Source organism: Platalea leucorodia (assembly GCF_965183815.1).
Source record: "Platalea leucorodia genome assembly, chromosome: 20".
NCBI lineage: Eukaryota > Metazoa > Chordata > Aves > Pelecaniformes > Threskiornithidae > Platalea > Platalea leucorodia.
Window position 1 is genome coordinate 7918096 of NC_138842.1, and position 27290 is coordinate 7945385.

At 60.4% G+C, this 27290-nt stretch overlaps 2 protein-coding genes across 6 annotated transcripts in view; one reads left to right on the forward strand and one right to left on the reverse strand.

Annotated features, from left to right (window-relative positions):
* Positions 1–1272: 1272 nt before the first annotated feature.
* PAFAH1B2 (platelet activating factor acetylhydrolase 1b catalytic subunit 2) lies at positions 1273–9866 on the reverse strand. Of its 2 annotated transcripts, none has more exons than XM_082330870.1 (6): positions 9815–9866; positions 8299–8386; positions 7789–7878; positions 6791–6907; positions 5839–5961; positions 1273–5221 (listed from the first exon to the last, which is right to left on the reverse strand). In XM_082330870.1, exons 2-6 carry the CDS (start codon positions 8377–8379, stop codon positions 4943–4945), a joined length of 690 nt encoding a protein of 229 aa, XP_082186996.1. In that variant the 5' UTR covers positions 8380–8386; positions 9815–9866; the 3' UTR covers positions 1273–4942. The 2 variants fall into 2 exon arrangements, with proteins under 2 accessions (XP_082186996.1, XP_082186995.1); XM_082330869.1 differs by lacking the exon at positions 9815–9866 and adding an exon at positions 8986–9093.
* Positions 9705–27290, forward strand: part of SIK3 (SIK family kinase 3) — an 85261-nt gene continuing 67675 nt past the window's right edge. For 2 of the 4 annotated variants that reach the window (XM_082330866.1, XM_082330867.1), the window contains exon 1: positions 9705–9832. The gene's annotated coding sequence lies outside the window, so the exon portion shown is untranslated. The remainder of the gene's footprint in view (positions 9833–27290) is intronic. The other 2 variants (XM_082330868.1, XM_082330865.1) reach the window with 2 other exon arrangements.

The following is a 27290-nucleotide window of genomic DNA, read 5'->3' on the forward strand; positions in this document are numbered from 1 at the left end:
ATATAGGAACCCATAGGGGAGCCCCTGCTCCACAGGGGAGCCCTGCCCCATATAGGACCCCATAGGGGAAGCCCCATTCCATAGGGGAGCCCCTGCTCCATATAGGAACCCATAGGGGAGCCCCTACTCCACATAGGACCCCATAGGGGAAGCCCCTGCTCCATAGGGGAGCCCCTGCTCCATGTAGGACCCCATAGGGGAGCCTCTGCCCCATGTAGGACCCCACAGGGGAGGTCCTGCCCTGTATAGAACCCCATAGGGAAGCCCTGTCCAGTAGGGGAGCCCCTGCCCCATACAGGACCCCATAGGGGAGCCCCTGCTCCATAGGGGAGCCCCTGCTCCACATGGGACCCCATAGGGGAGCCCCTGCCCCATATAGGCCCCCTCGGGGGAAGCCCCGTGTCCGCCCCTGCAGCGTCGGGAGGCATTTACTGCTGCCGGCGGCCTCGTTCATGGCGCCGTCACCCTCCGACACGTGGCAGCGACGACCCGCCACCAACCGCCCCCGCCAGCGTCCCCACCCGGCCCCGGCATCAAGGGGCGCAGCAGGGGTGCTGCCGACCCCCGGCTCCCAGCACCGCGCTCGGACGGGTCGGTGCAGCCGGCCGGGCTGCGGCGGTAATCGCGGGGTGCGCCACGCCGGAGCCGTGACCAGCTCCGGAGGAAATCCCGCTCCCGGCGCGGGGCTCGGGGTCTCCTCCCGGGCCCTGCGCCCTGCTCCGGCTTGCGGCACCCCTCCGGCGGCACCGGCGCGGCCAGGCGGCACCCCGGCGCCCGCCCAAGCCCCTCGCCCAGCCTGCCTCCACCGAAGTCCTCGCACACAGGGGCACGGAGAGACTCCCTGCCAGGCGCCGTCCGGCACCGCGACCCTTCCCGCGCTCCTCGCCGGATTCCGCAGCCTCCCCTCCCGCCTGCAGCACCCTTCGTCGCCAGCGGCCGAAGTAATTCGAGGTAATTTGGCGTTTTTGCGCGGCTCCGTTCACCGGGGAAGCAGGAGCGATGCCGCGCAGCATCTTAGGGTGCATCTCCCTCAAACAACCCCCGTCCTGCTGCCGATTGGCTTCCCGCCTACGGGCTTCGTGGCCATTATACCGCATTTTGTGTGCCTCCGATTGGGTTTTTTGGTTTTGAAGCCCCCGCCAAAACAGCTCAGCCCCACGTAACCTCGAAAAAAGCCCTTTTCTAGGCGTGAACTGACCCCCAGGGCCTCCGCCGCCGGTTTCCCTCTGTTCTCTGCGGGACAAACGCCAAGAGACAAGAGCGCTGCTGCTGTTGTGCACTTTATTTCTGCGGGTCCTCTCACCGAGGATCCCAAAGCACTTTTCAGAGAGTCTGCACGTTGTTTCCAGGCCACGGGCGGCGACGCCGACAGCAGAGGGGACAACTTGCTCGGGGACAGACGGACGCTCACGCTGGAGCTAGAAGCCGCGCTCCAACCGGCTCCCAAGCTGCTGCGGGAACTCGCGCCTCGCCTCCGCTGGGACGACGGTGAGCTGGGTTGCGTGGTGACGCGCGTTCCCCGTTCCTTTCAGGGCCGGTAGAGATAAATCGCCGAGCAGTCGAACGCAGGGCGATGTCCTGCGGAGGGCCAAAATAGCTTTACCTGCCGCACCTCGCTGCCGGCTTTGGGCGTGGGACCTAAGCCCTGCGCGGTGCAGGGAGGGGAAAAACAAACCGAAAAAAGGCCCCGCCAGCGCGGGGAAAAGAACGGAGACCACACGGGGGGCGAGGATCCGAAGGCCCCCGGGCGGGGAGGCTGCGAGCGCACCCGGCGGGAGCTCTGTCCGGCGGCGGGAGCTCTGTCCGGCGGCTCTGCGCGGGGCAGCACCCCCCCGGCTGCGGCCCCGGCCCTGCAGGAACGACACGGGGGTCGTCACCGACACAGAGACGGGGGGGAAAGACGCGGGCGCCGAGGCGCGCACACACACACACACACAGGCTGCAACAGGGTGGGGTGCAACATTGACGTTTATATCGAAATAAGCACTAACAGAGTGAGTTCTACCAGCCGATGCGTTTTTGCCAAAGCAGAATGACATTTTTTTGTCCCGGGGAAGGTTGCGGGCGGTGAGAGGGCAGTGCCTGCGGCAGCGGGGTACGGGCTTTCCCCCCGCGGTCGGCTCCCGGCCCCCCACCGAGGTACGAGAGACCCCTCCCGTCCTTTCACATCTTTGTTTTGTTTTTCCCTCCGCCGCAATTAACGCGAAACTGGCAGCGCTGGCAGAGGAGGGAGCAGGCGCCCGCACGGAGCTGTCAAAGGCACCGGTTGCGTGGGGAGGGGAGAAGCCCCCCCAGGGGCTAAAACCCCTCCTCGCCCTCCCACAGAACCTCGCGGCCGCGAGCGGGATGGTTTCGCGCTAGGCAGCGGCAAGCGGAGCTAAAGCCTGAGCGGAGGGGAAGAAGCCGTCCTCGCTTTCCTTACGCGGCGCAGCAGCATCGGAGGTGGTTACGGGAGCAGAGAAGGAGGGCTGCGAGCGCCGAACCAAGCATCGAGCGCGGCGCCTTAGCGAGCCAAGCCTAAGCAGAGCCAGCAGAGCCGTCCTCGGTCACGTCGCAGGAGGCTCGGGAGCCTGCCAAACCTCCCGGTCCGCTCGGCACCCTGCCAGGAGGGGCTGACTCACGGCTGCCCGGGTGCCGAGCTGAGGAGTCAGAGCGTTTTACGGGAGAGTACATTCCTGGTTAGCATCTCTCAGCCCAACGCAGCGACAGCGGGGAGGGAAGCGGGGATGCATAGATTAAACTAGCACGCCGCCTTTTCGCGCGAGCCTATAAACCTGGAGAGCTCACGGGGAGCGGAACGTGTCTTGCCCCGTCTCCCTCGGGTGCGCGAGGGGCGGGTAAGTCCTTTCCCCGGGAACCCTCCGCTGCCGCCCGTTTTTAACGTTTGATTTTCCGCTCTCCCTCGCCCCAGCCTCTCCAGCGAGCGCCTCCTCGGAAGCGTGCGCACCGTTCCCCTCGAGGCCGTCCTGCGAGGCAGCCGAGTCCCCAGCCCGGGCCGCGGGGGCAGGACCGCAACCCCTCCTGGACCGCGGCGCTCGAAACCTCCCGCTTCTGACCCCGGCAAGCGGAACGCTTCATCTCTCCTTCACCTGTGTGTAGATCACATATACTGGAAACAAAACACACACTACGCATGCAATCCAGGCAGAAATCCTGCTATGATCAAATCTACGGGAAGAGGGGAACGTAGCGGGGACGTTAACGTATTCCTTAATGCTAGGGTACAGACTGCGTTAAACACCAGCGCCCTTTGTTATAAAAAAGGGCCGACAGACTATGTACAGTACCTAGGTACTTCATTGCAGCAGGGCGCAGCGCGCAGCCGGGCCGCCTGCGCGCCCCTCGGTCGGGCCGCGGCGCGAAGCGCCCGCGAGAAGGCTAGCCGTTCCTCCGCGATCCACCCGCCGAGAGGAGCGCGCGACGGCGGCTCCCGCTCCCACGGGAGGCGGCGCGGAGACCCGCCTCGGCGGCTCCCGGCCGGCGACCGTAGCGCGAAGCACGGCGAGGTCCGCACGGCACCGCCACGCTCCGGCTCCGGCAGGTAAGCCGAGGAGGAACAGACTTTGTTTAAAACTGTTTTCTTTGCAAGCGATCTATTCTTCTAGGGCTCTGCCTTTTGGGTCCAAACCAGTTTCTTTCTGACAAAGAGACCCTTTCCCTTTTAAAGGAAAGGCGGTTTTCATACGGTCCTTAGTAGGCTACAACCAGCTCCCCTAACAAAAAAAACCAAGCCAAAATCCCACCGAGTCACAGCCCCCGCAGGAGGGCACCTGCCCCTGCGGCTCCCCGGCCAGAGGCGAGGAGCGGCGGCCAGGCCAGGGACAGCTACGCCTTGGCTTCACTTCTTACTGTAAGAGGCTGTAGTTGCTCAAATAAAACGTTTATACACGTAAAACAGAAGCGATAAAGAAATGTACACCTCGGAGCCTGTAAAGCTTCAGACTGACTTAGGCCTTGCAGACGGGGGCTATTCGTAAGGGCTTCCTTTAGAAAAAAAACCGTAGCAGTTAGTTATACTTAAAAAAACCAAACCAAACCAGAACAACGAAGAGCACTGCAAAGAGCCCTGTGGCACAGGCACCTCGGAGGACCGAAATGTCAGTTCTAGAGTAGCGAGGAAGCGACCGCCTCGTGCGGCGTTTACCGGGTAATTAAAATCCTAAACTGCGCAACTGTTAAAAGCCAGCGACAGCGCAGGCAGAGGGGAGCGGAGAGCGGGAGAGGCAGCAGCACCTGGAGGCGGCCGCCCCCAGGGAAAGCTGGGTGGGAGGAAAGGTGCCCCGGCTAGCAGGCGCGGCGAAAGAAGCAGGAGAAGCAGCGGCCGGGAGCGTTGGGCGAGGTCGGTGAACCGCTTTGTTTCTTTACGTTTCTGAATTCCAGTTTCGGGCCGCTGCAGGAAGAAGGGGTGAGAAAGCAACGCGTCTCCCTGAAGCCCCCCAGGAACACAAAGAAAAAAGAACGCCAAACGAGCCTCTCAACGGTGGGACCGAGTTTGGAAAAAGGCATCTGTTCCGGGTTTTGCAAGTGGAATGTGATTCTTGTTCACAGGCTAATACACAGAGCACAATCCCTACGGCCAGGAACGGTGAGCCGGGAGCCGCGCGCGGGCTGCCGGAGACAGGCTACAAGGGTTCTAGGACAACCACAGAGCAACAAGACATGAGAGGGGCACAGAGTGACGGCCCTGTTCTCGCGTTAAATGAGGAATGGTTTAAAAGTAAAACTCTTCTGCCGCTAATTTCCTCCTGCAATAAAACCAACCAAGCTGGCCCTCTTACGTACGAGACCAGTTAACCACGAGCCTTCCCCCTCAAAACACTAGGTACGAACATCCGGTAACACTCTACAATGGAAAGTGCTTTAAGAAAGAAGGATTCTGTAGTGCCAGTGACGGAACTGATCTGATGGGCTGGGTGACGCTGTTAACGCTGACGTCAGCTACTCAGGCCAGGGCAGCTCGTTTCTCCTCGGGGGTCTCCTCCAGCAGCTGCATGATCAGTTCATGGAGGGGTTTGCAGATCTTGGCGTAGCCCCCTCCCGTCAGGTGCAGGAAATCAAACATGTCGTGGTACGAGATGGTGCCGTCCGAGTGCACGAAGCCGGCGTCCACATCCAGAAGCTGGACGTTGGGCAGCTTGGGGAGCGAGGCTTTCAGCAGGTGATTCACCTTGGCGTTCTTCTGCCGCAGCGGGTTTGGCTTCTCTCCACGAGGTAGCAGGCCCTGGCACAAGAGGGAGGCAAAAAAGAGCTTGATACAACCGCGACGGCAAAACAACGCCTGCTTTCCCTTCCAGTTCGGGCTGCCTTTCGAGATTCGAGAGGTCCGGGACGAGAGGAACTCATCCCTACGGTCAGACTCTGTCCGTTCCGACCTAATTCGAAAGGCAGCCGACGGAGCCAGGGGAGCTACAAGCACGACTGGCCCAGCACCCGCTTTCTTATTCCCCCCGCCCCCCTTAACCTATCTGCCGTGCTCTTTGCAGGAGCTTTCAGCAGCGTACTGGAGGCAGGCGGCACCGCTAACCCGCCGAGACAAGGAAGCCAGCTAGGATTTCCGACGCCAGCTCTGCCCTGGCCACCTTTTCCCCCCTCGCAGGACTTCTTCAACAACGTTGCCAAGCGGGACAGCGATCCCGCTAACGGGAAGGATCGCCCCCGCCTCCGGAGGGGCTGGAAGGACGCCTTCTGCAAAGGGAAGGGAACGAGGGGAGGCACGCACGAAGCACAAGACAGATAAAGCGACTGCCCTCCCCGGTAACGATCGCCGACTCCCAGTATCGCAGAGAACCCGGGGCTTCCTCGGAGCAGCTTGTTTTGGCGGCGCTCCGAGGGACGTACCAGTACAATAACTTTGGCCTGTGGCTGCTGGGTGTTTATCAGGCGCACGATAGCCTCGATTCCACCTGCTACTTCTTCTGCCGTGTTTTCGTGATTGTTTGTTCCGACCCAAACAACAATGACCTACAAGGAGAAAGAAAACGCTTGCGGCTTTTTCGGGACGAGCTGTAATAGGCTCGCCGACCCTGAAGCCCCCGTACAAACATCAGCTGCGACCAGCGCGCTGCAGGAAGAGCCAGGCTTAAGGCTAAATCCAGACCGCGAGAGGCCTTCGGCTGTCAGCCGCGCCGACTTCTCAACAGCCTCTTACGAGCTGCCGGTTTGGCCCCCGGTACGGACGAAGAGCCGCTACTACTGAAGCTTTTCTGGACAGCCTAAGAGATGTCCGAGCCCACCCCGTTTCGGAGCCTCCCGGCCAACCTACTCGCAGGAGCCTACGTGGGTCAAAAAGAGGGTAAGGTACATTTACGCAGCGTGGAGTAAGCTCCTTAGGGGCAGGGAAAACCGTACGGCTCTGCTTTTTACTTCAAAAGACTGGAAGCTGTTAAACGAGCGACGCGGCCTCCCCGTCACTGCGTAACAGCGCCTTGAAGCACCGCCCGCCGCTTTCAGTAAAGACGCCCGGGACGGGACCGCAGCTGCAGGCGCAGACTGGGAAGCCGATCTCCTCCACGCGTCCCGAACGTCTCCGCTAACTCCCGATCAAACAGGCCACCGCCCCCTCCTAGAGGCCGAGAAGGCACGGCAGGCCCGAGGAGATGTGCGGCTCCGTTCGCGAGCGCTTCTGCTTTAGCCAAAGACGTTTCAACACCTGACGCGCGCTCGGTGCCAGGGGTTGCTCAAACCAACAGCTCTGTTCAGAGTAAGAGCTCGCTCAGTTCTGCACCGCTCGAGCACTGAAGACTCGGTCTAAGTCAGCACGGGGCCGCCTGGTTTGGTTTTCTGCTTATACCTTCGGTTTAATGTTCTCCAGTTCACCGTTCTTCAGCCTCCATAGAACGTGTCCTGTGGTGTCTCCACCGATCCCAAAATTCAACGCGTGCAGCGGGGAGAAGAGCTCTCGCCATATCTGCAATCAGAAATCAATTTGCCGTTTCAGAGCAGCAGCCTGACCGCGAAAGCAAGCTACTACGCAGGCAAGCGGCGTCTTGGGGGACGCTGAAAGCAGCCGCGAGGCTTCCTCCGACACCTCGCTTCCACAAAGGGCCTTTAAACGCAGGAGGAGGCTTTAGTCGGAGGCGCAGCAGAGGCGGAGCTGCTGCTGTTCAAGCGCTTGCTCCTGGCACGGAGGAAGGGGAAGTGCCCTCCGGCAGCTCTTTGCCCAGCTGGCCAAGAGGCACAGAGAGGGCTGGCCCCGCGGCAGGCCACCGTGGGCCCGGCCTCCCTACGTGCAGGGCTTCCGAAGAAGGGACCTGCGACCGGAGGAAATCCTTTTCATCGCCAGGTAACGCCACCAGAAACGGAAGCAGCTCTTGCAGAACAAAGCTGCTCAGCCGCCACCACGGCGGAGCAGCAGAACTCTCCTTTGCCCCAACAGAGTTTTAGGGAGAAGCCAGCGTGCCGATGCCCAGCGCACCCCGAGTGCTAGCGGGTTGCAGGTGGTCCGGCCAGGCAAGACACACCTACAGAGATTTTGACGGCGTGCCCTCGGGAGCCTGGAATCCGAGAGCCGAGGAACTAGCAAGGGGTTGTGCACGCCTGTCGAAACGGAGGCGGTCAGTAACGGCGTCAGGGCAAGCCTGCAAATGGCTCACAGAGATAAACCGGCAAGGCTTTGCACAAGCGCTGGGCAGTTAAGGAAGCGGGGCGGAATAAACCCGAGGGGACGGCGGTAAAATCGGAAGGGAACAGAAGCCATTGCCAGCGCGAGACGTGCCCATCAGCTCCCGGATTAGAGAGAGAAACGCTCCGGTTCCCGTAACCCCGCCCTCCGCCCTTCCGTAACGATACCTCATACTGCTGTAGCAACTGCACCATGGAGTCGCCCACGAAGAGCACGTCGGGCTCCTTGTCTTTGCAGTCCAAGACGAATCTGTTGTGCTGTTAAAAGAAAGCAGCGAGGTAAGCTCCGGCCCGGGGCTCCTCCCGGACGCCTCTGCCGCAGGACAGAAAGGGACAGGCGCCCGACCGGTTCCCCCCGCTGTCAGCGCGGGCACTCGGGCAGCCCAGGCACTCGGCCTCCGCTGTTTTCAGCTCCGTCGCTCCCTCGCGAAGACGCGCGCTGGAAGGTGCCGCCCGGCGCTTGGCTGAACAAAGGGGCTGGGGATTTCTGCCAGCTCGCGGCCCAACCGGAGCCTTTGCTGAAAGGTCAGGCGCCGAGGCCGAGATGCACCGTCGCCAGGCGGAGCCGCACCGGCAGCGGGGCTGTCAGGACCTCGGAAGGGGAACCGCGGCCAAGCGGGGCTCGCGCAGAAGATCCCTCCGGCAAAGGGGGTCGGTCCCGCCGCCGCCCCGCCTTACCTGCGACATCCACCTGTCGTCCCCCTGGACGTCTTCGGCGGCGTGCGGAACGGCGGCCGGGTTCGAGTCTCCCTGGCTCATTCTGTTCCTGCGGAGAGAACGTTTCAGGCGAGCGGCGGCCGTCGCGGCCCGCCAGCGCCCGGGGAGAGGCCGGCCAGAGGCCGCCGCGCTCCCCGACGGGCGATCCGCGCCCGTCCCTCGGCGCTGCCCTCCGCCTGACGAGTCAACGCGTTTTACCCCTTCCCCGCCCGACGGCCGGCCCGGCCCCGCAGACGCGCCCCGGGCGGGCCGAGGCGTCACGGACACGCCGGCTCCCGGCGGGGACGCTCTGCAGGAGCGCTCGGCTCCGCCGGGCGCGACCACCCGCGGCGGCGGGCCGGAGGCCGGGCCCCGCCGGCACCGCGCTGCCCGGGCCCGGGGCTGAGCGCGGCGGCCCGGCATCGCCCGGCTGCAGGGCGGGGCGCCGATCCCCGGCGATCGCGGCCCGGCGGAGCCCCGGGAGCGGAGCCCGGCCCTGCCTCCCGCGGCCCGGCCCCTCCTCCCCGGTACGGCGAGGCCGCCCCCCGCCGCGCCGGGCCGGGCCGGGCCATCGGAGCCCTGCAGCGCGGCCCGGGCCTCCCCGCTCCGCCCCCGGGGCGGGATGGGACGGCCCCGGCCCCGGCCCCGGCCCGGTCGCGGCTCACTCACGGCGGCTGCGGCTCCCCCCGCGACTCCATGGCGCTCTGGGGCGGGCGCCTCCCTCCCTCGGCCCGGGCTCCCACCGCGCCTGCGCCGCCGCCGCTTCCGCTCCCCCCGCCCCGCTTCCGGCCCGCGCCGCCGGAAGTCCCGCCCCGCGCCCCGCTCGGCCCCGCGGCGGCGGGCTCGCCATGACGTCATCCTCCCCGCCGTGACGTCATTCTGGCGGGCTGCGGGGCCGCCCCGTCCCCCGCTAACCTGGGGAAGCGTGTGGGGGGGGGGGGTTGTCCCCGATGGCCGGAGGGCGCTGTGGGTGACGCGCGGCTGGCGCAGAAAGGCGTCAGGTGTGACGTCAGGAAGCGGCGGGGGGGGGGGGGCGATCGCTCCCCGCTCGCGTTTTGCCCCAAAACCGGCGAGTTTGGGGCGGGCGGCCCCTGCTCCTCCCCTCCGCGCGGGGGCGCCCGCCCCGGCCCCGCCCCGCCAATGCGGCGCGGCGGCGGGCGGTGACGCGCGCGGGCGCGTCACGGCGGCGGCGCCGGCGTCACAGGGCCCGCCCCCCGCCCCCCCCGGGGTTGCCATGGCAGCGCCCCCCCCCCGCGGATGAGCTCACGCGGTGCCGCAGCCCCGAGGGGGGGGGTTTGCTCCTCGCGACAAGATGGCGGCGGCGGCGGCTGCAGCGGCGGCGGCGGCGGCGGGCGGAGCGGGGGGGCCCCCCCCGGCCCCGCGGCTGCCCCCGGCCCCGCCGCCCCCCCGGCCCCCCGGGCCCGCCCGCATCGGCTACTACGAGATCGAGCGGACCATCGGCAAGGGCAACTTCGCCGTCGTCAAGCTGGCCACGCACCTGGTGACCCGGGCCAAGGTGAGGGGCGGGCGGCGGCGGGCCGGGGCCCCGCGGCCGGCGGCGGCGGCGGCGAGGGCGGGCGCTGCGCGGCTCCGCTGCGGGCCGGGGCGCGGCGGCGGCGGCGGTGGCGCGGCTCGGGTGCGGGCGGCCCCGGCGCCGGCTCGGTGCCCCCGCGCCCGCCCGGTTTTAGCGGGGTCAACATGGAGGCGGCGGCGCGGGGGGGCTCGGCGGCCGGGGGGATGCCGGTGACGTCAGGGCCGCGCCGCCGAGCGCGGTGCAAGGAGGGCTGTCGGAAATCCTCCCCGAGCTGCAGGGCCCCGCAGCGAGCGGCGGGGGACGAGGAGCAGGGGCCGGCCGAGGGAGCGGCCCGGCTGCCCGGGCCCGCCGCCGCCGCCGCCCCGCTGGCCGCCGGCGGGCGCCGGGAGCGACGGCATCGCTGCCGTGGTCGCGATAACCTCCGTCGCGCCGTGCCCTTCGCGAGGCTCGGGTCTGGCGGCGCAGGCCGGCGGCGGCCACAGCGGCGTCTTCTCCCGCGGCGGCGGGGCCGGAGCGGGGTGGGAGGGCGGCCGGGGCCGGGCGAGCCTCGCCCGAGCCCCGCTGGCCCCGGGGCCACCCCGGCGGCGCCGCAGGTGCGGGCCGCGCGCCCCGTCGCTGTCCTGCGAATTTCGAGCGTCGCCTGGTATCGACGTGTCGGCACCCGCCCGCGGCGACTCCCGTTGGGGGCACCTCCGGCTTCTTCCCTGGACAACTCGGCACAATCAGTTTCGGGGGCTATTTAAAAACGGGTGGCTTGCCCCCTCCTGGACGGCGCTTCCCAGAATTCACGCGCTTCCAATGCGGGGGACGGGTCCCCCTGCGCGGGGCTCGCGCCTGTCGCTGCAAGCCGCGCTCCTGTTCTCGGCCTCCCTCCCCGGGCCCAGGCCTTTTTCGAGCGGCCCTCCCTCTGAACTTTGCAAAATACCCGGGCGGAGGCCGTCCTTTGCGTGGGAACGGCTGATTTTTCTGAAGAACGGCAAAAAAACCCTTGTCTGGAAATCCTCTTCGACATTGACAGGGTTTTACGCGTTGGCTACGGGTGATGGAAGAGGATGCTGAGCTTGAAGAGCTCGTGCTCTGCTCGGCGGCAGTTTACGCTCCTTTCCGCTGCCGGGAAGCGGCGGAGGGTGGTTCGTGGGCTGGAGGAGGCCCTTTTCTGGCGGGACGGGGGACTTAGGAGCCGCCTCTGCCCCTGAGCCTGCCGGGGGGCTTGGCGCGCTGGCTCCCCGCGCTGCGAGGAGGAGACGGGATCCCGCCGAACTCCGAGCGCTCTCCCAGGCCGGGGAAATACCTGCGCTGGCACGACCGCCGTCCGTTCGGCTGCGCCGCTGCCCGGAAGGCCGAGCTGGGATAGCTCGGAGCTGAAACTTGACCTGGAAGCTTTCTCAGCTCCGAGGTCAGGTTTCCTTTCGAATCCCAGCCCGTGGAGAGGAGCGCCAGCGAGCGGGTTGGGTTTTTTGCCTGCAGACGCTGAGCGCTGCTCTTTCGGTGCCTTTCCGTCGCTGACGGCCCCGGGAGAGGAGCGGGGACGGAGCGAGGAGCCGCTCGTTTCAAGCTCTGGGGCTCACGAGGTCTGAGGGGAGGTGTTGGCGTGAAACGCCTTGGAAAGGGCGCATCTGTACGGGAAGGCTTGTTTGAACGGCAGCGGGACTACGAAATAACGCTACCGCGCGCCGCTGGTCGCCGCGGCAATGCTTTTAGTAGTTTGACTTAATGGAAGCGAGGGAGAAGAAAGTAAAGCCTTGGCAAAAGGGTCCCATTCAGCGATCTGAAAGAATTCTTTGATCGCCAAACGCAAACGTAGCCCGGTCGCCGAGCGCGCCGGCAGCCCCTTCCCGAGGTGATCTCTTCCAGCGGTAGCTGCGTAGAGGAACCGGGCAGCGTTCAAATATAGCCACCAAATCCCTGCGCAAACTTGACCCCGTGTCACGTTCTCTTAGAGAAAAGCTGGTTTGCTCGTCGCGGCCCCTCCTCGGGAACCGCGCTCGTCCGACGTCTCGAAAGGGCTGCCGGCGCGAGCGTCTGCGTAGGCTTAAACGTGTGCCGTACGCTGTCCTTTTAGACCTTTTCGAGAGGGTGGGGTTAACAGCCGCGAAGGCTCGCGCTCGTTGCCGCCCCTGAATGTAAAGGTGGTCTGTTGACGAGGCGCTGGAGTCTGTTTTCCTCTCCTGCCGACGTCGACCGGGTCAAGTGGACTTTGCCGTGACGTCTGAAGATAACGGCTCGAGCGTGCCTGGCTCGCGTCCCCTGTTCCCCGAAAAAAGAAGGGCAGAGAATAGGTCGGTGCCCGTTCCCGTGTTACAGGAGCGGGATTTGTCTCGCCGTTGTGAAAGCGAGGACTGCGTTTAGTTGCAGAGAGGAGGAGGAGAGCGTGTGCTGTGCGCGCCCGGCTCCCGCGCTCCGGCACAGACTGCTGACACAGAGCGCTGCAGTTTACGTATAACTGGATTTCACAAGTTGAATGTGGGTCAGCGGTGTCGGGGACACTAACGAGAGGGAATGTTAATCATCCTAAAGGGCAGGAGGCCTGTATTCATAATTGTCTCTGCTGGAGCCGATGAAATAGAAGGGAACAGTCGACAATTTATGTATTAACCAAGCCGGCAATTTACATTCAGGCCCTCGTTATGCAAAGTTGGAATCTGGTGCTGTGTGAGAGAGAGCTCTTCTGGTGGCTGGACAGGAACCGGAGCCGCTGCTCTGGCGGGGATTAATTGGGCACCTGCAGGATATCTCGCCGCATCTCGCCCTTTCTGTTTCCTGCCTTCTGTCCCCCTTCCCTTCGTCTCTCCTCGTCTTTCACAAGAAACCCTTTCTTCTTTCTCTTCTAAAAACCTCCCGAGTGACCTACTGAATGAATTGTTCTCCACACAGTTTCCATTTATAAATCATCCGGGCGACTTCATTAGAATTCCAGCTCTGTTCGGGCACCGGAGTTGTTTTTAACGCCACCTTTTGTCGTACGGGTCGGTGGGCGTCCCTTAGCAGAGGGGGCTTCGTGAACGCGCTGCAGACCTCATGTCCCCCTGCTCTTTGGAGGTGGGGTTGCCGTCTTGAGGAGCGGTTGGGGATGAGGAGGGAGGAGAGGGGCTGCCGCGCAACGCCGACAGCTCGCTCTGCTGTGCTTGTTCCTTCCCTTCGGCCGGCTACGGCGTGGCTGGGGACCCGGCCATGCCGCGGAGCGTGCCTGCCGCCGTCGAGCTGCCCCTCTGGTGTCGTCGCGAGTGATACGTTACTGTAATCGTGAGGCCTTCCCTTAGTCTGTGAGTTCAGCCCGTGGCGCCGCGCCTGCCGAGCGCTTCGCTGGGAGACGAGCCTTAAGTTTCGCCCCCGTTTCTCTCTTGAAGCGGAGGTGAGAATTCACAGTCCCGGGAGAACGCGGCTGCCTCCCGAGTCCAGCGACCTTCCTGCTGCGCCGTCCGAACTTCTTCCAGGCTGGTTGTCCGCTTATTTCTGAGCTCCCGAGCCTTTTAAATACTAGCTAGGTAACGGACAAAGCTAGGAACAAGTTGGACGAGTTGTGCGTAATGGCATCCTGTTTAAGGGGCTACCTGGAGTTGTTTTATCGGAGAATAACCCCAAACCGTGATGCTTTAATCCTTGGCCGAACGTAGCCCGTCTTCCACCAGCACAAGCACAACTGGAGGAAGGCTAGAATTAAGCTGATTTTTTTTTTCCCCTAGTTTTTTAAGGAGCTGAGCCTCTTCTGCAGCATGGGAGGCATCTGCTTTCATTTGGAGAGGAGGTTCCCGCCCGTGAGAGAACCGGCTTAGTTTCTGTGGCTCGTCTCTGGGGGAGCGGGGGTCGCGTCAGCAGAACAAAGTTAGCGCTGAAATTCGTGGAGGTGGGTGCTGTGGCACTTAAAACCAGGATAAAAATCCAGCTGGTAGACTTCCCTGATCGTTCGGCTTGGCTGCTCTGGTAGGAACAGGGCTCGATTCGGCACGCTTTGGTCGCTGAATGCGGGGGGCTCAAGAAGCCAGGACGAACTTTTCCCTCTTCAAACGCGAAGCGCTCTCAGCCTCGTGGGTGGGAAAGCCTCGGCGGCTGCTCTGTCCTGCTCTTCCCTCCCTGCGCCGTGCAGCAACGGGGCACGTGGCTGCGGGATGACCGCAGATCCTTCCTCCGGTCGGCGCGCCCGGTGCGATCGTCCCCGAGGCGGCTGCGTGCCGGTGCGTGCCGTGATTCGCCGTCGTCACGTCAAATGGAAGTTGTTCAGTACCGGTGCTCCTCGTTTTGTGACGAGCCATGTCAGGGCCTCGCGCCGTCACCTTTTTTTAATCGTTTTCCTTTTCTTTTTCAGTGTTTGTTGGTGCTTCACCTGTCCCGCTGCTTATTTCTCTCGGCCGTAAGAAGGGCTGATGGTTGTGGATGGCTGATTCCTCAGGCATCTGTTACCCTGCTGCTCGCGTGGCCTCTCTGCTCATCGTTCGTGTGCTGCGGAAGAGTTGTGTGTTCGTTCTCGTTCGGTGCGGGGGTTTGGTAAAGGCCTAAAAGCTAGAAATGGACTTTGGCTAAGCACGGGTGCCACAGCAGGGATAAGAGGGAATATTTCTTAAACCTCACACAGGCGTTAACGCCATCGACCGCAGGCCGAAGTAGCGACGCTGTACGTCTCATTACAACGTTCTTCTCGCTGTAGCAAATAACACGCGATTACCGAGAGCTTAATGCGAGAGCACTATTCAGTTTGAGACCAGGCTGCTTCTTGACGGGTCTAACGGTGCAAAGAGGTAGAAAGGGGGCCAGGAGAGCCAGCTGACGGTGGTAACGTTCCTGCAGGGGCAGGGGGAACGAATGGGCCCGGGGCACCGGCCCTGCCTGCAGCCTTGTCGGGCGGGGGGAGTAGCCTGAAAGAGCCAAGGTAGTTGGAGCCAAGGAAAAGTAGGCGCCGCTGACGGGAGCGGGAAGAGGAATGGCTGCGACGCAAAAGGGGTCGGTGTCTCTCGGTAGGTGTCTTGCAAAGGTGCTGTGAATGCTGCGGAGGCCTAACTGGGGTTTCTCGAGCCTGTGCTCTCATTTGTCTTTGAAGGAGGAATCGCGTGAGACGGAAATACGGAGCCGGCAGCATGTTGCTGGGAGACTGGCCTCCTTGGGCATTGGGTATTGTCACAGGGAAGCAGCCGCTAACCTCCTTTTTCCCCACGGGCCCTCGCTGGGTCGTGCATCGGCCTCGTGCCATCGCCGCAGAAATCCGCTAGCCCCAGCCGCTCGCCCCGTCTTGCTCTCCTCGCGACGGTTGCGTAACGACCGTGTCTTCCCCCCCCCGAAAGCCGAGCTTTAGGAATTTGCTCCAGTGCTGCCGGCAGAGTGGAAGTTACAGTTGGTAGTGGAAGTTCTGCCTGGCCGAAGGGATTCCGGTGTGAATTCTGACTTCCCCTCGCGAGCGCGATGGGCGCTGCCGTCCGTCAGTCCCGCTGCCGTCCGTCAGTCCCGCTGTCGTCCGCACAGCGCGAGCAAGGTGCTGCCTTCAGCCGAACGTACGCGAGCGAGGGTTAGACCGACTCGGGTGCCTGCCTTTGGAGCTTGCCCGGGTTTCGGTGGAGCAATTTGGAAGCTCTCTAGCGAAGCCGCTGTAGCCACTCATTACAGCCAGGGCCTTTCTGCTGATCCCAGTCCAGGGCTTTAATGTGCTGCATTAACACTTCAGCGAAGAAACCGCTGAAGGCTGCTTCGTTATTAGTCATGATGTGTCTTTTTCTAGTAACTCTGACCCCAGGTCTCTATCGTTGAGGCTAAACCTCACCCTCTCTGTTAAGTGGCCATCAAAGGGGTTCCATAAAAAGGGAATTATGTGGCTTCAGCCAAGTTTCAAAGTAGTCGAATCATACTAACCCACACAAACAAACTCCCACACTCGGTGGAACTGACACGTTGAGCTCAAAAATAGCGCAGCGTTTGCCTGCGTGCGCGGGGGGAGCCGAGCCGAGCTCCGCTCCGCTCGTCAGCAGCGTTCGGAGGACGGGCAGGAGCTCCTGGGGCAGCCCGAGCGTCTGCTGGCGAGGGGGATCTCGCTGGGAGCCCGTCGGCTTTCCCGTGGCGTACCTTGCCGGACCTCGCCCTGGAGAGTTTAATTCTTGCAGAGCGCGTGTCCTGTTCGCGCTGAAACGTCGCCGTTGCTTCTGGTCATCCCGGCGGCCTCCGCATCCCGCGGCGGGGACGATTACCCGCCTGGGCAGCTGCAATTTGGGTACGGGGTTCTCTTACCGTGGAAGAACTGCCGAGAAGGCCTGGTCCTTGCCCGGTCGGGGTGTGTTCGGAGCGGCTCCGGCATCCCTCCGGGCGAGGCGCAGAACTCCCCTACGGGGAAGCGGGCTTAAGTCTGTAGTCTGTGGCCACGGCAGCTTTGGGTATTGCTATCACTTGGTTTTCGTATGCCGGTGGTGGGAGTGCAGAGGCTCTTCCTGAGAGCGTTTTGGTCGTCAGGGTCTGAAATGGAATCGACGGTGTAAATACAAGCGCTGGTTTCGTGCCCCGTAGCTGGGGCGCCCGAAGGCATTCAGCCGCTGCGCCGTGCAGGGCGGCTGTCGGAGGCGAACGCTTCGCTGGGAAAACCTCCCCACGGGAGTCGGGGTTCCCGAGAAGCTGCATGAAGGAGCCGGCGGGCAGGCGCCGCGGGAGAGCGCAGCGGGGACGTGGGTGAGCGTAGGAAACGTCCCAGCGCGGTGGAAGGTGGGGTGCGTTTCGCCTGGCTTTGGACGTGAATGCCTGGGGCGGGCTGGCGGGAGAAGGAGGCTTGCCTGGATGGAGGGTGGTTCAGCACACCCCAAAACAGGTCAGCTGCGCGAAATTCCCCGTTTCTTCCCAGGGACGGGAGCGGGAGCCTGGCGTGACCAACTTCCCACAGCAAGGCAGCCGAGTCCTGCCTCGGCCGTCTGCGTAGGGCCCGCTCACAGAAGCCATCTGCGTGCATTGCGTTATTGTCTGGGTCTGCAGATGGACGAGGTGGCTGGCCTAAATTTTGGAATTGTGTAACGCAGAAGATGACGGCGTTGTTGACAGTCCGAGTTAACGTTTTCACTGTAGCTCAGTATCTCCTCGACGTTCGCTGCTTTCGGGTATGGTTTGGCAACGGGAAGCTCGGCCTTCAACTTCTTCAAGCGTCTGATGCAGTTGTAGTACATTAATTATCGAGTTTTGAAGATCGTTTAGAAGAAAAGGAGTCTCTGTAGGGTATCGGCGTGCGACTGCGGGCCCGGAGCTGGAGGCTAGAGTGGTTTGACAGAGAGCCAGGCGCAGGACGACTGTCAGAGCTCCATTAGGAGAACGCACGCCTTGGCGCTACTGGGAATAAAAGAGAATGTGGGGCTGCGGCAGCAGATTAAAGTATTTCAATTAAAGTCTGGATTTGGAGGCTGCGTACGTCTGCTGCCTTTCAGCAAACAGATGGATGTTTCGTGTCTCCTTCCAGTAACTCTTAAAATATGGTTGGTCCTGTTGGAAGTAGCTTTGAGTGAGACGGACCCAGCGAAGCGTTTTCAAGGCTGAGAAAGCGCGCGCGGATTTCTGCACCAGAAGGGAAGACAAATTTTTGTTTTGTCCTTACCTAAGCAGGTCTCTCCCAGCTTGTGCTCGCTCTTTGCCTGACTCGGACTTCCAGCTATATCGCTTCTTGGGCAGCCTCTTCCCATCCACAGCGTGTTACGGGCAGAAATACGCATGCAACGCGCGTAGAGGCGTAACGGCAACGGGCTTGTGAAAGAACCGTGGCCATCGCGCGGGGGGGGCATTTTTTAAGGCTCAGACACCTACTGTCATTTAGCCTGAAGTGCTTCTGAATTTTTTGCCTGCGTCCAGGCTCATCAGGTGGTTCCAGGTGTGTTTCTGGTCGCTCTGGGGGGACGGCGTCTTTCAAGCCCTAAGGCTTCTTGCTGGTGGGCAAAGGCAGCTGAATTGAAGCTGATGAGGGATGCGGTCGGCCCCGGGATGGAGGGATGCGGTCGGCCCCGGGATGGAGGGATGCGGTCGGCCCTGGGATGGAGGGATGCGGTCTGCTCGGTTTGGTGCTGCTGGTGACCCTTGCTAGGGCAGCCTGCGTGCGTGCGGCGAGGAGAGGTAGGCATAGCTGTTCAGAGCTTCGGGGATACGGACAGTGTTATAATGAAGGGGAAGAAACTAGGTGTGAAAATGCCTCTCGTCTTCCACGTGTCTAAATTCTTGCAAAGGCGCTCGTCCGTGTTTTCCTTTAGCTAGCAATGCCACTTTTCGTGGCGTGTTTCTTCTCTTCTCCTCTTTGCTGCCCCTTCAGTAGAGGTTTTACGCTGACCTTTGCCTTGAGGTCCAGGCAGTTGCCAGCTAAACTACTGAGCTACCAGCCGGTCTGTTGGCTGGCTAAATCTTGGAGCGTCTGCTCCGTGGGTTTGTGCACCACCGCGACAGAAAGAGGCACCGATCTCTACCCTTGCCGGTAGTTACCTTTGCGCTGAAATAATTAGTGCTATCGACAAACGTTTGCCTCGTGGCCCGTTACCCTAACAGCGTGACCGTGTTTCTGTGCTTTCCTAGGTTTTAGTTTAGGCTCAGTAGCAGTAACTGAAGACGAAAAGTGTTAGTCTTTGCGCTTAGTCTTTCCTCTCTAGATGTGCTGGTAGGAAATCCTCGGCCTGTAATCTTGCAAGTGGCTGTGGGAAGGCTATCGGCCGGACTGGCGTGCCGCTGGGGGAGAGGGCTCCCGGCCGAGGCCGCTCCCGACTGCTGCTCGCGCTGGCCGTGCGGCTCGCCGGAGCCCCTCGGGCTGCGGCGGGGCATCGCCCCGGCCTTTCCCCTGCCTAGGAGGACGGAAAGGATAACGTGCCGCTTGATTTACGGTCGGTTTTCTCCTTACCAGCTGGCCAGAAGACAATCGCGTTCTTTTGCGGGAAGCTTCTATCGTGTCTGGCGTCTTCTGCGTCCCCGAGGCTGGTAACAGCTGTGGCTGGTTTCAGCAGTGTTTGCGGTCGTCGGGCTTCCCCCTACTCCTCCCAATAAGACTGATTATTATATAGCTTAGCTCGTACTACTGTTTATTTTTTGCGCATGTAAATGTGCCATTAAACAAATAGAATCGTTACCCAGTAGCCATTAAGGAATAGGTTCTTCGCTGTACAAAGCCCATCTATGTCCTTGCGTCTCGAGCGTTTAGACACAGTGAGACGGTTGTCAGTTATACAGCAACTGTTTGTTTTCGAGCCCAATCTCATTGGAAACCAATAAAAATCATTCTGATTCATTCTGCCTATGAGGATTTTAATATTTGGCTTCTGCGGTGGCTGTTTTTCACCTGAGCTCCTTTGGGAAGCGCAAGATAAAAAAAAAAAAAACAACAAAAACAAAAAACAAAACCAAAGGCTTTTCCTTTCTGCTGGTTACTTCAGCTCTTTTATATTATTAGAAACAACATACGAAGTTGGCGGGGGAGAAGGAAATCACGGTAGCTACCTCCACGAGCCTGCTGGGGCGTGGGTGCCGCGCCCCCACCGCCCCGGCGGAGCGGCCGGGGATGCGCGCTTCCCGCAGCCGCCGAGGGCCGCGGGGAAACCGGCGCTTAGTCAGAACAAAATACCCATGTTTTTTCATCCAAGCTGAGGCTCCCGTTACACAGTAAAAAGACAAGTGCAGACTGACTATAGGTATTTTCCGACGCGGTAGGCGCTTCTGCAGTTTCTGAGTCATTTGCTAGACATGTGGGCCTTAATCTCTACTTTCCGTTGTTTGTGCGTGCGCCGCGCTGTCGGTCCCGGTTCGGCCCCGCAGACAAAACCGGGTCGTCGTTTTCCCTTACCGCTGGGCTAGTCAGGTATGCGGTTCGTTCCTTCACGTCAGCTCAAAGGAAAATAGGGTGCTTCGGGAATTGCGGGGTGGGATGCGAGACTGTACCGCCTCTTTTTAAGACACGGGTGGGATGCGGCCCCTAATGATGAGGGTCGTTAAGTTGTCCGGTTCCTTTTGATAAATTTTTGGGGAAACCGGCGCCTTGTCCCATAGCAGCGAGTTTCCTGGAGACACGCACCCGTCGGTCAGTCTTTTTTGCTGGCTGTGGTCGCTCCTGCGTGCTCTGCTCCTAATCCGACGGCAGCAAGGCAAGCAGTCCTGGAAAGATGTTTCGGAAGCCGTGCTGGTAGAGCCCGTGGAACAGCGTCAGGTTCGTACCCAGTGTTGTCTTTGGGAAAACTTCAGCTGAGAACCTTAGAGCTGCTTGAGAACACACGGAAACGAATCGTCCTTTGTGTGCAAATACTGTTTGTTTTTCTCAGGGCCCGAGGTTAATGGGCGACTCTTGCAAGAGACTGTAGGCGCGCAAGGGATTTACTGACTGTGCTTCAGCGTCCCCAGGATAGGGGAGCAGCTGGTAGCACGCCTTGCTAAAACACATTGTGGGAAAGGGCAGGCCGAAAATTCACGTTTGGTTTGAGGATGTCAACGTGCTTTACTCCGAGCAGAACTGCACGTTCCGCGTTGCGGATCAGGGTTTACAAAGCTCCTGCGTAGTTTCGGCGATCCGAGCTCTCGCCAGCCAGCGCGGGAGCGGAGGCCGGTGCGGGAGCACACGTGGCAGCAGGGACTCGACGCGCCACGTTTGGCCGTCGGGTTGTCCCGAGGCCGGGATTATCGCTTGTCGCAATCAAAATCAGGACAGGCGCGCGTGTTTTCCTTCTAGAGCGGCGTTTTTGGATGACGGTCCGATTTCTTCAACTTCCGCAGGGCTTAATTTAAAGGCAGGTGGGTTTAGGATGCAAGGAAGCTCTTGAAAAGTATATCAAATCTTGCGGGTCCTGCTACAGAAGAGGGAAGAGAGGCTGCATGTGATAGAGGCGTAACTGAAGCTGCCGTGAGAAGCGCTGCTGGCAGAGGGACCGGGCAGGGGCGGCGCGCGGCCCCGTCCCTTCTTCCTTTGCGGGGGCGGCGGCGGGGCTCCTCGTCGCCGTCCTGACCAGCGGCCGGTTGCAAAGCATCGGCTGCTCCGGCCGCTCGCAGCGCGGCAGGAAACTAGTGGGAAAATGAAACGTGCCGGAGCTTTCGCCGCGGCGACGAAGCCCCGCTCGCAGCGCGGCGGGACGAAAGCGGGGCAGGTCTGCGCCGAGCGAGGTGGGAGCTCCCCGCGGCTGCGTGCCTGCGCCTCTCCGAAGCCTGCCCCTTAGTCCTGGGCAAGGAAAGCTGCCTTCACTCGCAAGGGCCGGTAAGGTGACGGCGAACTTCAGGCTTGAGCGTCGGGGACTAGGAGCGAGGTCTGCTGATCTCGTTCTTGCTTCAGCGAAGCGTCTGACTTGCTTTTCAAAGGCTGCAGTGGATGGGAACGTTTTATAAACTCCAAACAGTCATTCAGATTGTTTACCTTTCCTTGATAATTGTTTGTAAATAACAGAGAGCGGTTGTGAGCCTACTTTGTAGGACAGCGCCCAAGTTAGTTGCTTAATTCTTAGGCTCTCTCTTGGATATGTAAACAGTCGGCGGGTTGCACTAGCACCAAACCACATTCTGATGGCACGCCAGCAGCTCGTTCATCTGTCTTCTCGTTCCGCGCGTTCCAGCCTTTTGAGCTCTTCGGTGAGGTCAGCAAGAAACAGGCTGAGCGGCGCTGACATCATCACTGAGGCGCGGAAGAGCTGTCTCGGCTCCTGTCCCCCCCGACAGCGTCCCCCAACACGGCTTCTCCCCGCGAGGTTTGGCCATCCCCGGCCAGGCCCCAGGGCGCGGGGGAATAAACGGCGGCGGGCTCCGAGCGATGCTGCTGCTGCTCAGAAGTTGTTTTCCTCATAATCGAGTGGGATATTAAAAGCTTTATGGTTTATAGTTACAGGCGTTGCTCTGGCCGGAGGAGCGTCGAAATGGATACGGCAATTACTGCTGGGCTCGTCACGGGTTGTGACTCTCACATGCTTCGCGAGGCAGAAGTGGAAGTCGCTGGAGGAGTGCCACCAGCGAGGCGGGCGTCGGAGCCGGGCGCTGCCGCGGCTCCGGAGGGCGGGGGGCGCGGTGCCGGGCAGGCGGTCCCACGCCCGCCGGTCGCGAGCCCTTCGGAGGGCGAGCAAAGAAATTGCAGCCGGGCTGTCGGTTTTGCAGAGCACAAATATTAAAAGAAAAGAAAAAGCAACTTTAGAAGTGCTATGAGAGCAAGAATATTTTATACAGTTTGCTTATTCCTGTTGTCTTCTCTTTGAATTTGTCCTCAAGGCAAGAACCGCAGCTGAAGTAGGGTTTTTCTCTTTCTAGCGCTGCATTTTGCCCGTCTGCTTTACGTTTTCTGCTTTTCGGTCACGTAGCATTAGAACCGACTTAACCGTTTCATCGTAGAGACCAGTCTTTCCCCGAACACGGTTCACAGTCACGTTTAATAAATGCACGCGCGTACACTCGGTCGACAGCTTCTCCTTCAGCGACGGCTCGGAGCTGCGCGGGAGCCGTGCCCGGAGCGGCCTGGCTGTCGTGGCGTGGCGTGACCTGTCGGGACGTGCAGTGGTGACCAGGTCCGGGCGTCTCGGCCCTCGGCGGGGAAACGCTGCTTCCTGGCGGATTTGCATCCCGAGCCCTAAGTCAGCAGTTTGGGGTTTGGGGCGGTAGGGTGCCCTGGCTTGTTCCAGTGAGTCATCATTCAAATAGTCACCAGAGCAAACGTGCTTGTCCAAACAAGAGGAGCTCTGCCGAGGCACCCAAGCAGGCTATTGGAAAGCAAGTTACGTGTCTCGGAGGTAAACGGCAAAACGCTTTTCCTTTTACCACGTGCAGGTCTCCAAACTCGAAAACCTTAGGCGTTAGTCCGTGTGATAAGGCCGCCCGTCTTGCTGCCTGAAGCAAAGCTTGCTTCCCGCCCCCCGAATTCGGGTCCTGTCCGGTTGGAGGGAAGAGCGATTTGGGCTGAGGGGTGCCTTTTCCTCGCTGGGTCCCGGAACAGAGGCTGCTCTGAGAAAAGCCTCCCACGGTGCCGCCTCCTTCTCGCAGGTGGAAACCTCAGCTGCGCATCTGAATTGTTAGAGTGGTGACATTCAGTGCCTAGGATGCTCCGGCTGCTTATTAGGCTAGGAAGATCGAGTCTCGATTAAGGCTGATTGCTTTTTATTTTTCACTAAGCTTTTTCCCCCCCCACCCCGTTAAATGTGCTTCAAGATCTTGAACGGGCATTGCAGTCTTTTGCTTGTTTGTTTTCACTTGGCCTTGCACAGAGAAGGGTGCGAGTGGCTCTGCGAGAATGGCATGTGTTGTTAGGAGGCTCATTTGTACTGAGCTACGTCTTCAGTTCGGGGTTTTCGGGCTCCCCTGTGCTACTCATTCACGGCTTGAGTAAGAGCAGCTTAGGATGTGTGCCTGCGGCGAGTCACCGGGCACGAAGCGGGGGCAGCTGCCAGCCGCGTCGCCCGGCGCCCGTTCCAGCCTCCCGCGCCCGTTCCAGCCTGCGGTCCACCTGGTGAGGTTACCCCGAGCGAGGGCACCTCCGTCGGGGGCTCCGGCCTGCGAGCGGTCTCTCCGCCACACGGGGAACCGTCGGAAACCCGTATGGGAAAAGCACTGTCGCCCCAGCTGTGCTCTGCCTCCTGCCGTGGCCCTACCCTGTCGTCTTTTATGGGATTCCTCCCCAAAACGCCCTCCCGGGCTGCAGAGAAACTGTCCCACTGACGACCGCTGCTTTTTTTTGGTTCTCTTGCTGTTGTTTCTGTGTTGAGTGAGTAAGCGTTAACACGCCGCCTGTCCTCTGCTCCGCCGCCCAGCAGAAAGCATTGCGGTGACACTGTTTTGGCTTCGGATAATGTTTTTCTTCGTAACAGGCTCCTCTGTCCTTGGGCTTCGTGCGTTCCTGTCTCTGGCTATCGGAGCGTTTCGCCTCGGCAGTCGGAGGGCGGACACGGCGTTAGGGCAGGTGCAGGCCGAGCACGGGGCTGCCTACAGCCGCTCCGAAAGCTCAAGGTCAAGCGGGCTGCAGCCGCGTCGCTGGCCGCACACCGCCGGCGCGGTGGCACGCAGCCGCTGGTCCTGCCCGTGGCTTACGTGGCCGATGGGAGGTTGTACAGCGGATGAGAGGCCGGGAGGGGGGAGAGCGTTCTGCCCTGCTCCGACGCAAAGGTGCGAATAAACTCTCGCTGGCGAGGTCCTGCTGCTCTGGCCCTGGCAGCGGAGCCCGGGCGCTGGTGGCCGCCTGGCCCTCGGCACCCTCGGGTCCAGATGCTCGCGGCCCCCGAGCAAGGGCCCGTTCTGCCTTTGGCCGAGAAAAAAGGCGCTTGGAAGCTGGAGCGAGCGCGTCTGGGCGCAGGCTGGGCCGCCGCGGTAAAAACCACCACTCCGCGATGCAGCATCCCTTTCGGGTGACGTTCCCCTTTCGCTCATGTTGTGGGAATCCTTCCCTGGAGTTAATTTCCCTCGTCGTTGGCAAATTGTGAGCCAAACGTGTGTATGGTTTAGTGCAACAACGTCCCATTGACCGTGCTTTCAGAGTGGCCGTTGGTTATCAAGCGAGGGATTTCCAGCTTTGTTTTCCTTCTCTCTCCAGTGCGGAGTAAAGTCTTGCAACTGAATGTCTCGTTTTCTGACTACTCGATAATAGCGGGTGGGTTCTGCAGGTTCAAACCCACGGGCTGAAGGGAAGACGGAGCTCTGTGTATTTTAAATATTTCTCAACCTATATGCAGCGTAAGTCCTCGGGGGATGGATGGAATATGGGTGACGAAAGGTGAGTGAATGGGAAACACCGAGATCTCAAGCTGAACATCTATAGCTTGGCTCTGTGTGTGATACTGGTGATAGTGGGAAGGTCTTGACACAGACAGGCTCTGCCTGTGTTCCAGCTGGAAGAGAAATTCGGGTGGTGTGGGAACAAGAGGAAGAAAGGGACGACAACAAGCATGTCCTTGCTGTTTGGTCTGCGTGCCGTAAGGCAGGCCGTACGGCACGAACGGCGTCAGCTATGCCGTCCCGTGCGCTCGGACGCGCGTCTTGGTTTCGTAATCCAGGTGCTGCGAGAGCGTCCCAAAAAGCTTCTTGGGGAATGAAGGACTTCGGGATCCATTTAGCTCCCGTCAAGCTGATGTGTACAACGTACCTTTCCATAACCTCGCCGAGCCGGTGCTGTCCGGGTGGACGGCGGCGAGGGCCTCTCTTCGCGCGATTGGGCTTCCTTCCAAAGTATTCCAGTCTCGTGCGCGCGTATGAGAATGCTTTAAAAAAATAAATCCCTGAGCCTCTTCTGGTGGTGTTACTGTCATTACTCTGCCGGTAGTTTTTAGAAGTTGCAGCGTAAGAAGTTCCCTGATTCTGCCCTCTCCTGCGACGCGCCTGAAAACGCCCCTCGAATGAACGGCAAAGGCAGCGGCTGGAAGGCAGGTTGGCTGACGCCTTTGGCAACCGGCTCGAGACCAGCAGGAGCAGATACAAGATACTCGGTTGCTCTTCAGGCTGATAGTGCCGGAGAAATATTTAGCACATAGGTGACACTTCTAATCTTTAAAGCACTTCACAAACATTGGCTAATCCCAGAGCGCGGTTCTTGGTTGGCAACCGATCTGTCTTCCCTGGAGAGAGCAAACGGCCGAAGGACGACGGGAAGCTGCAGCACGAGGCTGTGGCAGAGCTTGGGTTTCAATCTGATTTTTTTTAAAGCAGAATTCAAGCTCCGCTGCTTCTGCGCCCTGAAGCAGGTGAACTGGGCTGCAGGCTGGGCAGCACCGGCTTCTGATCCGCGCAGCACAAGCAAGAGGGGAGGAGGAGTTTGTTAATGGAGACCACGGCGATAAAGGCGTGGGAACAGTGGAAGTGACCTGGGAATTGCAAGATCCGCCTAACTTTTCCACTTTTCTGGAGTTTCTGAGGTGCGTGAGGATGAAGAAAAGCAAACTGCCGGAGGCAGCTCAGCCCCGGGAAGCGTGGCTGGAAAGACAGCAGCTCTACACGTGAACCTTCCGCGGCGCGGTCGCCGCTGGCTGGCGGAGCGGAAGAAATGTGGAGCAGCGCAGAACGTCGTAGGCTCTCGTGATGCTAGCGTGAGTACAAACCACCACCAAGATAACTTCAGGCGTCAGCAGTTTGTTTTCTAGGAGGCGGTTCGCTGCCAGCTTTTGAGTAACTCCTTAGAAGAAGGTGCCTAATGTAAGAGGGAACTTGTTTGTTGGCGTGGACACAAGTCAGCCTTTGATTCACTGGCTCCGTGACGGATGCTTTCTAGGGCCTTTGGAGTCAGACTGCCCACGTGGCCCTTCCTTCTCAGCCTGGGAAGGTTTCTGGCTCTCCGGGGCTGCGTCTGCGACCAGAGGACACGTGGAGAGGCTCAGCCTGAGATGTAATTTCAGTAAGAATTACAGCCAGAGTTCCCGTGAGCTCTTGCTCTCTGCAGCTCTGATATACGTGCTTATAAATTCACCTAGGTGGGAATTTTGTCATTCGGCAAAGCTGCCTCGCGCACCTGCGACGCACCTTAGATCCGCATGTGGTAAAAAGCAAAAAAGTCAGAAGTCTAATTAGAAGTTATTGGGGGAATATTCCGAAGCCGCTAACGTAGTTTTGGAAAACTTGTCCTCCGTTTCACATGTCTGCGGAACGTATTTCCTCCGGCGAGTCGCGACGGCGCGCAGTACAGAGGGTGGGTCGGTGGCCGGGGTGGCAGGACGCTGTTTGCGCGGGTAGCAGCTAGGAGCCGGGCTCGGCCGCGTGTTCTGCAGCTCGTGGAGCGGTCGGAGAGGGTTGCTGGGCTGGGGCCGCGTCAGATCTCCGCAGGGGCTGTTGATCGTCTCTGTCTTTTCAAATTGCCAGCCGGCAAGGTCCAATAACTGCACCGAAGTGTTGCATTGCCGCTTCCTTAAGGTGAACTTCATTCAGAAAATACCCATTCCCTTTGTGATCCCCTTTCTTTCCTTCCCTACGTTTGGTAGTTAAGGTACGGTAGTGAAAATGCTAAAACCTGAATTAGTTCCAAACCTCCAAAACTTACGTATTTTGGGGCGTAAAGCTAACCTGTCCTTACAGCACGGCTTCGTTTTCGTCTTCCTCCGAAAGAGCCAAGATTCCTCGTGCGGTGTCAAACTTGCTGCTGTTTCAAAGGACTTGAACGACGAGAGTTACGTTTTGCAGAGATTTGGGGTCAAGGAGGTGTGTTGTAAGTGGAAGCAGTTTGGAGCGTGTAGCTTCTAAGTATACTTGGAGTGCGAGAAGCTCAGTGTAACAGTTTGACTTCTGCCTCAAGTTAATGCGTTTTTTTTGTTATGGATAGAACGCGAAGGTGAGGAGAGCTGTAGGGCAGCCTTGTCGAAGCTGGTCGGTGTTCGGGCTTGGGAAGCGATGTGAATTTCTGTTCTGTAAATGAAATTTCCGAAGCTCGGAGTCGAAACCGCTGATTTCCAATAATAGACCTGCGCCGGTCTCGCTCCGCACGGCCCGTCCTGTTTTGAGGAAGGCGTTAACGGGCGACTTGCCGGTGATCCCCGTGAGGCGGCAATGCCACCTCCGATATCGGGCTGCGCGGTGGCCGCGAGGGAGGTGATTCAGC

Bases quoted from the DNA above. Each gene is read 5' to 3' on its own strand.
- PAFAH1B2 (XM_082330869.1), bottom strand. From the start codon at position 9,014: ATGGAGTCGCGGGGGGAGCCGCAGCCGCC. The intron at 6,908-7,788 runs GTATCGTTACGG...TTCTGATTGCAG, and splicing joins AGTTGCTACAGCAGTATGAG to ATATGGCGAGAGCTCTTCTC. The intron at 5,222-5,838 runs GTACGTCCCTCG...CTCTTGTGCCAG, and splicing joins AGGCCAAAGTTATTGTACTG to GGCCTGCTACCTCGTGGAGA.